Source organism: Pocillopora damicornis, chromosome 14 (assembly GCF_964200805.1).
Source record: "Pocillopora damicornis chromosome 14, jaPocDami1.2, whole genome shotgun sequence".
Lineage (NCBI taxonomy): Eukaryota > Metazoa > Cnidaria > Anthozoa > Scleractinia > Pocilloporidae > Pocillopora > Pocillopora damicornis.
Window position 1 is genome coordinate 7824570 of NC_142683.1, and position 9211 is coordinate 7833780.

The 9211-nt window shown below is 38.3% G+C and overlaps 2 protein-coding genes across 2 annotated transcripts; one reads left to right on the plus strand and one right to left on the minus strand.

The window, feature by feature from the left end:
* The first annotated feature begins 1660 nt into the window (after positions 1 to 1660).
* Positions 1661 to 4154, plus strand: LOC149034259 (uncharacterized). The gene is made up of 2 exons (XM_089192960.1): positions 1661 to 1766; positions 1875 to 4154. The coding sequence occupies exon 2, from the start codon at positions 1885 to 1887 to the stop codon at positions 3436 to 3438; it is 1554 nt and encodes a 517-aa protein (XP_089049086.1). The 5' UTR covers positions 1661 to 1766; positions 1875 to 1884; the 3' UTR covers positions 3439 to 4154.
* On the minus strand, positions 3478 to 6087 carry LOC149034260 (uncharacterized). The gene is made up of 2 exons (XM_089192959.1): positions 5846 to 6087; positions 3478 to 5771 (listed from the first exon to the last, which is right to left on the minus strand). The coding sequence occupies exons 1-2, from the start codon at positions 6010 to 6012 to the stop codon at positions 3998 to 4000; spliced, it is 1941 nt and encodes a 646-aa protein (XP_089049085.1). The 5' UTR covers positions 6013 to 6087; the 3' UTR covers positions 3478 to 3997.
* Between the last annotated feature and the right edge of the window lie 3124 nt (positions 6088 to 9211).

The following is a 9211-nucleotide window of genomic DNA, read 5'->3' on the forward strand; positions in this document are numbered from 1 at the left end:
AACATGGCGTTGGTGTAGATTAAAGAAACATGTTGAGTTTATCTGCACCTATCAGGGTATTAACAGGCCATTATTACAACAGGTACAGCTATTACACCTGCAGCAGGCCAAATGCTATATGCTATGCCACTTTTACAATCTGCATCTAATGACAATGTCATTTCTTTTTAAATAGAGGTTGGCTGGTTTTCTTTGTCAGTAATGCTCTTCAATAATCTTACAAGCTAATGTTTGTTTTCTAAGGATGCCTTTGCTTCCTCTTTCCTTTAATTCTTCTTTAAGCTGAGGAACTGTCATTTTTGTAAAGTCAGTTGAGCTCAAAGGCACAGCAGAGTGAATTTGAGATGTAACAGTACTTTAACCACTTTGCAGATTAGATAAAGGTGTAGTAATTTCAGGCGGTACAGTTTTTTCTTTTTCGGAATATGTCCTCTTCCCAGTACTCTAGTTTGTTTCTGATAGGATCTGGGCTCCCATTCCCTTTTTCTTAAGTGCCATTAACATGACTCTTGATGAAGAACATCTCCAATAGAGTCCCACTTGTTGAATTTCCAGAAAACGGTGGACCCTGCAACATCAATGTTCCTTTCAACTCCTTGCTCTGTAAATGTTTTTACTACTTGGTACATTTGGAAAAGCCATGGGATATATGGGAAACCATAATATGAAGGTATTGGGTAACTCTCTTTCACTTGTAACCTTCCCTTAATCCTTTGAGAGAAATGAAATCACTCACCTATTGTTTTGCTTTTAACCAAAACTCTGTGGGGCTGGTATTCGGTTGCCAGTTTCTGAGATTTTTTACAGGGCTGCGAAGTACACCCATATTTTTATGATCTGTTCAGCAGTTTCAGGCCTCAAGAAATCATTCATTTTCTCTGGAAGGTGATACAGCATTATTTTCTTATCATTTCTTATGAGACTTATCCATTCGTGAACAGAACTTTCTTTGCCGTCTGCATTTTTCTTTCCCAGACATCAAAAGACATTCCACAAGACCTTCTACTGTGAATGAACTTATTACTTATTTAGGTGTGCCTGTTTGTTGATCAGGTTTTCAATACTCTCCTACATATTCCAATCATTAACTTCTGTTATTAAATTGGCAGGTAACACTCATCAGTTATTCTTAAAAGCAGGTGAAGTTCATCAACAATTATATGATCCAATTCAATGTCCAGAAGGGGTTCCTTACAGCAGCCATAATCATTCTTTGATTTTTTGGACATTTCTTTCAATTCTTGTAAATACCTTGAAAGTGGCTTTGAATTGAAATAACTAAAATGCTGATCTGTTTTCCATCTATCATCCTTTTGGATTTTACACCATGCACATGCATAGTTAGCTGTTGCTCCATTTAAACCTAGCATGCAGAGAATGAATTTATAATTACCGCAATGCATGGTCCCTAATTGTTCCTTTCAACAGGGCATCGTAATCTAACACAAGCTGTAGGCCAGGGAAAACTTGTGAGGTTTTCTCAGAGGGTCCTCAGTGATAATTCTATGCTATTCTTTTTACAATGGATAGGGTATTTCCAGAGCAAAAATTGGTTTCGTCTCCAAAAATTTAGCTGCATATCATTATTAAATCTGTTTATCAAACAAATTTTAAACATGTTTAAGCTTTGGTGTGAACGGGGTATTTACGCTTTTCATAATGGCCGACGTTGCGCGCGCCTGGGAACGATTTTAACACGGAATCGAGGCCACCCAGTCATCCGAGCGTACGTGAGACAAAGAAACTACAGTGTCAGACAACAAAAGGTTTAACCAGCTGAATTTGATTGATTTTTTTATTGTAAAATCCGTGTTTCTATTATTGAGCTCTTGTTTGATAGTTCTTGTCTCGACTGGACACTTATTTTTTTAAAGGAAAATCGCTATGCCAAGCCACTGTTGCGTGCCGCTATGCACTACAAGAGGATATCGCGACAGCAATGGGAACAAAATCTCGTATTATACTTTTCCATCAAACTCTCAACAAAAAGATAAATGGATTCATGCTATCAGAAGAGATGAAGGGCCCGATTTCGAGATATCTAAAACGACAGTGGTGTGCTCTAAACATTTCAGAGCGAACGACTTTAAGAAAACCCTAGCTGGAAAACATCTCCTGACGCATGGTGCCGTCCCTTCGGTATTTGCTTGGATTCGCACTTCACCAAGAAAACGAAAACCTCCAAAAGAACGGCCGTTTATTAACAAGGCGACCAGCAACCACGCTGAAAATACTACTGATGGTACACTAGAAGAAAACGAGGTGCAAGAAACAGATTTTACGATCGTCCCAAGAAGTGTGGACGTGTCCACGCAAACTGATCTCTCTGCACATGAGGCTCGTCTCTCAGAAATTATTGCAGAATGTAATCGAAAAATTGGAATACTGGAGTCAACAATAGAAGATTTAAGGCTAAAGTTGCTGGATGAGCATCGTAAATATGATTTACTTAAAAGTAAATTATTTACTCTAGACTCAATGAAAGCTAAAACCTCATCCTGTAGTACTGTTGCTTTTTATACTGGATTTCAAGATTGGGATGCCTTCACTGCAATTTATAATTATCTCGATCCGGGGGAAAAAGGAGAAAATATAAATTACTGGCTTTCAGGTAATACAGATACATCAGTTCTTGCTTATGATGATGATGAATGTGATGAAGTGTCCTTGAGCAAAAAGGGCAGAGCTAGATCCCTTAAACCAGCTGAAGAGTACTTTATGGTTCTGTGTAGACTGAGGCAAGGTTTTCATGAAGATCACCTGTCTCATCTATTTAATATCTCTGTAGCAACAGTGAGCAGGATATTTGTAACTTGGATGAACTATATGTACTTGAAACTGGGAACAATTGATATATGGCCATCTAGAACGACCATTGACTTGTATATGCCAGAAGCATTTAAAAGCAAATATAAGAGCACAAGAGTGATCATAGACTGTACTGAAGTGAAATGCCAGATGCCTAGCAGTCTTCAACTGAATGGGGAGCTTTTCAGCAGCTACAAGCACCACACAACCTTAAAGGGTTTGGTGGGTATCAGTCCTGGGGGTGCAATAACATTTGTTAGCCAATTATACTCAGGTTCAATTTCTGATAAAGAAATTGTCACTAGGAGTGGATTTTTAGATCTGCCTTTTGACGACAAAGATTGTGTGATGGCTGACAAAGGTTTCACAATAGAGGATGTGTTGCCCCTTGGTGTATCGTTAAACCTACCACCTTTCCTTGGACAGGATAGCCAAATGTCTCCTGAGGATGTGATCAAGACGCAGGAAATCGCCAGTCTGAGAATACATATAGAGCGGGCAATCAACAAGATAAAAAACTTCCACATTTGGGACAAAGTAATCCCTCTACACCAGTTTGGTATTGTAAATCAAATGTGGGCAGTTTGTGCCATATTGTGTAATGCCCAACCTAACATAATATCTGTTTGACAGAGTACACCAAAGTGTACAATAAAGTACTTGTTAATGTTGCATTACATTATTTTAATTCAAACTTATTAAAATCAACAGCATTAAATAGTAATACTGCACACTTTTGGTATCTGTATTATAACATTTGGTGTAACTACTAAATATTTCTTACTTTGCAGGAAACACAATTAACCAGTGAATAATAATTGGCAATGTTATTAGTTTTGGGTAGTGCTAACCAGGTTAATTGTGATCACTGTAAACTAATCTTGAGATGTCTAATGGAATTAATTAATTATACACAAGAAAAAATATTACCTTTTCAGAGTCTGAAATTTGCACAAAAGTCATTCAGAAAACAATATTTTAACATCAATAACTTCTGGAAAAATAAATGAAATGAAATAGAAATAAATTGAGAATGCATGTATAAACATACAATAAATCTACAACCTTAGTATTTTACCACTCTATGTATTAAAAAATATTTACAGTTTCTGAATTTCAAAAAGATATGTAGTTACATATGAATATCGTTATCAAATGTAACAATTTAAAAAGACATTTACACATAGCATTAGGCTTTGGATGCCTCAGCAGCAGCAAATTGAAGAAAGTTTTTAAAATAATATGTATACAGTTTATCTCTTAACTCACTCCAATATATTGAGTCAAACTGAATTCTTTGAATGTGCATGCCTACATTGGTGTATACAATAAAATCACACCATTTAGCTCCTGTTATTGCCATCTGCCCTTGAACTTGGGCATAGTATGGGTGTGACTTCTTTAAGGAGCACTGATCGCCAATCTTTTCCATACAGAAGCAAGGATCTGAACAGGCATCAAGAGGGGTGACATGAAATTTTGTGTATGGGCATTTTACTTCAGCAAGGCCAAATTGGTCTGTACTCCCACAATCAATTACTCGGGCATCTGGTGACACACCAAGGATGGGATACTCTTTGCTTACAACAAATCCACATGGTAAAACTTCCACAGGTGTCTTTCTGTTGTACATAACTTTGTGGTACTGCACTAAAGCAATGGGTTCAAATTTAATTCCATGGCTTAGTGCTCTCGAGGTAATCTCCTTAAGGTGAATCAGTGATTCTGCAAATGAATCATGGTTTCTTTGTCTCTTTGAAATTACCTGAAACTTTGATGCTGTAAACCGTAGCTTTCGCTCCTCTTTCCATTTTTGACAATCAGATTGTTTTCTTGTTTCAATTTCAATTTTATTAATTTCATCCTCATCAACTCTTAGTTTCGAAATGATTGCTCTCTCATCGTTAGATAAATTAGTGGGAACTTCCATGTCACTTCCATTTAAATTCCGCAGTGGGAATCGAGGGAATTCAAGTGTATTTTCATCAATTGGCACTAGTCGCCTTGGAATACAGTCAATGTCTATACTGGCCTTGAAGTTTGATTCCGTGTAACCAACTTGATGGGACAAGTATGATCCTACTGAGCATTTGCCAAATTTTGTTTCTGTTACAGACTTCTCTTGATTGTCAGCTAGCATTTGAGAAAAACCCATATTTGGATTAATCTTAAACAGCTCTCTTTTAAGTTTTTCCTCATCAGTTTTATTATGAGATATTTTCATTCTTGCCTCGTAAAGGTTGCACTTTACTCCAGACCTGGTCCTCTCTTCATCAAGGTTGGTCTTACTGATTACCATTTCCATCACTGGTTCAGGGCATATATTGCTTCCTCCACCTTTCCTGTGCCATTGCTGCAATTGTGAGGTGCAAGCAAGCTTTCGTTGTTGACCTGATTCACTAGATAGATCCTCAGTGGAGGTACATCCGTTAAGGTAGAACTTGCATAGTTTGAACATAAGTGCTACAATGTGGTTGCAGTAACCAACTTTGCCTGCAACACAAGAGCAATGACCATACTCCACTTCTCCTGAAATTACACATAATGCCAGCTTTAAACTGTGCGGCGCTTCGTTCTTACGAAAACTATGACAGCAATTGGCCTTTACATAAAAGTACCTTTGGTCATGACAACAACGGATTTCCTCTAGATATTCGTCCTCGAGAAATGTTTTGGCCTTTCTCAGGCCAGTTGGAATAGAATGGTTATCTTTATTGGCAATGTTCTTGCCAGAATTCTTTATGTGGCTGTCCATTTGCGCTCTCGTAAATGCAGGCATGGCATCAAGCGACGAACACCAAGCTTTCAGGTCGTCGGGAAACCTCACACGCTCTTTGGATAAACGCTTGTTTATCAACTCGGCTTTACGTTGATTCTCAAGATATTTTCTCCGCTTGTATATCTGGTGTTCGCTTGGATCTATTAGATCTTTGTCTCTACCAGTTTGTATGAAGTCGTTTACTCTGTTTACAAAAATAAAAAATTATCAAAATCGATCAGAAGTGTTGTCACTAAGCACATAAAATGTTAAACGTACCTTTTCGCTAACTGCGCTTTAGTTTTAAGACCTTTAACATTATCTCCACGACATCTAAGCCAAAAAATTAATTCTTGCTTTTTTAACTCTTCTGGCTTACGGCCAGAAAGAGAGGACCCGGGAATATCATCTTCAGTAAGACTTGAATTTGCTCTACTGGAAGCCATGCTTATGACTGGATGGCCTCGGTTTCATACCCTAGATCCCAGGCCTAACCGGGGGTCCGCCATTATGAGAAGCGTGAATAAGCTCCGGTTTACTGAACTCAACTACTTTTGCATATTCATGCTGACAGTTCTCTCAGTCATCCGACATTTTTTTAAAAAACCCGGGAAAATGTATTGTATTCCAACTCGGAAAACAGGAGGAGAGGCTACCTAGCTAGAAGGGAAATTTTCAAAATGGTGGACGAATTAAGGCTGGTGTCAGCATGATTGCACGAAGGGTGTTTGAGCGAGCGTGGAGCGCATGAAAGTGACACCTGGATGAACTCGTCTAGTTTGAGAAGAAAATATTAACTCTTTTTCCGGGGACGCTAGGAACCGTTAATTCTAGTTTTAATGGGCTGTTTTCAGTATAGAAATCGACTATGGCTTTCGAACAAGAGATTCAGATTTAAGGACATCAAACACGAGCACAGAGAACTTATGTGGAACGTTTTAAGGTAGCATGTTTAGACAAATTTAAGGGGAATTAGAGAAGAAGTATGGGGGGTTTTTCAGGAACAGGAGGAAATTTCAAAAGCGTTGGGAACCGTCGATTCATCAACTCTTTGTAAACAATATTGCTCAAAGGCAAAAGGAAATATTCTTCATTTAAATTGGATTTGGCAACCCGACAAAAGTTTTATTCATAAGCTATGAAAGGAAGGTTTTGACTACGGTAAGTCCAGTTTTCACTGTTTTCTCTGTAATTTCAAACGCACCGAAATACAATCTAAGTCCACAAAGTGACGCGATTCGCATGCGTGGCGGCCATGATGTAATAAACTGTTCGCCATGAACTGTCTGGAAATACCTTTGCTAATGGCAATTGTTATGATAAAACATCCATTCATGTAGGAGTATTACTGTTTGAAGTAAATTTTACACCGAATTCTGCCCATTTTCTCTGCCTATTCAAACCTAATCTATTGGTACTGAGTTTCAAAGGTAACACCTTGTTAGATATGTCCTTCCTTCGGTTGAATAAATAGAGAATAATACATGGGCGCGCGTAGATATGGAATTTCTCTTCGAGTGTTTCACTCGATAGCTCACGAGTGAGATGTCAAGTTGAACACAAGAAGAGAAATTCCATATCTACAAGGAACCATGTATTATTTTGTTTATCATATAAACACAAAAGCCCTCTTACTGGGAAGAAAGGCCGACTATTTTCAATGAAAATAAATGAATCGAAAATCCCCGAATAACAATCGTAGAGTGCGTTGGCTCTAACTCTTAAGATAGAAAAATGTACTGAACCATGATTGCAAAAAACAACAATGGTCGTAAAGTCGACAGAAGACTTCTTTCAGGTAAACGACCAAAATCGACCGATGGAAAAACTTCCAGTTGTCGATTTTCATTCTCAGCCGAGAAATGCTATCAAAGCCACTGAATACGTAACTTTCGGTTTTTTCTTTTAGTATATTGGTCTTCTTCCCCTTCTAGAAAAGTTTGAACCTCACTGTCTGTCAGCGATACGGAATTTTTCAGTATTTTAGCCGCCACAATCCGAGAACGTTCCGACAAACTACCTAATATTGAGAACCGGGAAGGCTTTGCTGATCATTCATCAAATTGTCCGAGTGGCGCCAAAGGCGAGTGACGTGTCAGTAGCTGATTGGCTATATCAACACACGTGAAAAAAATACGAAATTTTTTCACGTGTGTTGTTACGGCTTTCCTCAAGGCCGGAAATCCCTGTATAACACCGCAGTTTATGTGATAAAAAACTTTTTTCGGAAATTATGAGTAGGTATCAATGGAGAAGTAACTTTATATTCATAGCATAGATTCTTGTTTTACAATAAGATGTTTTCAGTTTTTTGAGAACCCACTTAAGACCAAAGTACTTAGGGTGCGTTCCTTTGGGAGAATCCGGATCTCGTTTTCTGATCTGTGGCGTTCCTTTCGAGCAAATCCATTTTCAGATCAGTGATCTATCAAACCCACTCAGGACAAGGATTCATCGGATCACTGATCTGCGTGATCTAAAGACGGATCATTGGATCATTGATCCAACGTGTTCCTTTGAGCGAAGGATCTGATGTTAATCATTTTGCCCAGCGGCGCTCAATCTCAAACAAGTAGGTTCTTCATACATTGACCGGAAAGATTGTTGGCAATCGCTCCACAAATTCTGCGATAAACGCGAAATAAAATCAATTTTGTAATGTTAAATCGAGCGGCCACTGATCGCAGGCATTCAGGGTTCCCAAGTATCCGTATCGTAATCAATACTTGCTTCTGTAAGTCAGTAGCAGATCTCCCACCACTCCTTTGCCCATGAGGCAGACCAAGGCAAGTAGCTAACAGGCGTTTTATACAGCTGACTGTAGTTCTTGACATCCGAAAATGACTTTAAAAATCTGAAACAATGTAGATTAGTTTAATACGTTCGAAGTAATTCTCAATGTGGACATGGCTCTACCTCTCCCTTATAAAAAAAAAACACACAAAAGCAATAGTAATTCTTCATCTTAACAACTTCTCACTTCTTGTAGTGTTGAATCATCGGAAAGTTCCTTTATTAACGAAACAACAGCTGTTCTATCCACGACGGCCATCTCGTTTCCGTTTTTAAATTTAGCGCATAATTCCGCTTACGCACTCTACAATTTCGTGCCTGCTGTCATGGTTACTGATCTGGTGATGACTTTTATGCAACGTGATCTGTGTGATCTTGGATCACAAATCCTAATCCGGAACCTCGTAAAGGAACACACCCTTAAATTTCCCATAAAGACCAATCTAGGCCTACTGCTCAACCGCTGACTGAAAATCAATCGGGATGACTCCAGGGCCGTAAAAAACTCGGATCAGCAGAAGGAAGGAAAACTTTAACTTGCTTTACCTTTTCATTGGATTAAAATTTTTACATGTGATACCTGTTGTGTATTCCGAATAAAAGGCCCGGAACACAGTAACTAGATCAAGATGGCGGAAGAACTATTTTTAATCTGAACAGAAAACCTCGTGTACAACACCAAATAAGGAAAACCGGTCCCGTGACACTAACTTCTACGTAGAACAGGGAAACCAAAATTAGGAAAAATCTAACAATTTCCTCCCTTTTAAGACTCAATAGTACACTAATGAAAAGAAAGAATAAAACAAAATCCAAGAAACAAATTTCAAAGTATCTTAGATAACATGTTGG

Excerpts from the sequence above, each read along its gene's own strand:
- LOC149034259 (XM_089192960.1), top strand. The coding sequence starts at position 1,885 with ATGCCAAGCCACTGTTGCGTGCCGCTATGCACTACAAGAGGATATCGC.
- LOC149034260 (XM_089192959.1), bottom strand. The coding sequence starts at position 6,012 with ATGGCTTCCAGTAGAGCAAATTCAAGTCTTACTGAAGATGATATTCCC. Across the intron at positions 5,772-5,845 it reads AAAGCGCAGTTAGCGAAAAG|AGTAAACGACTTCATACAAA; the intron begins GTACGTTTAACA and ends TTTTGTAAACAG.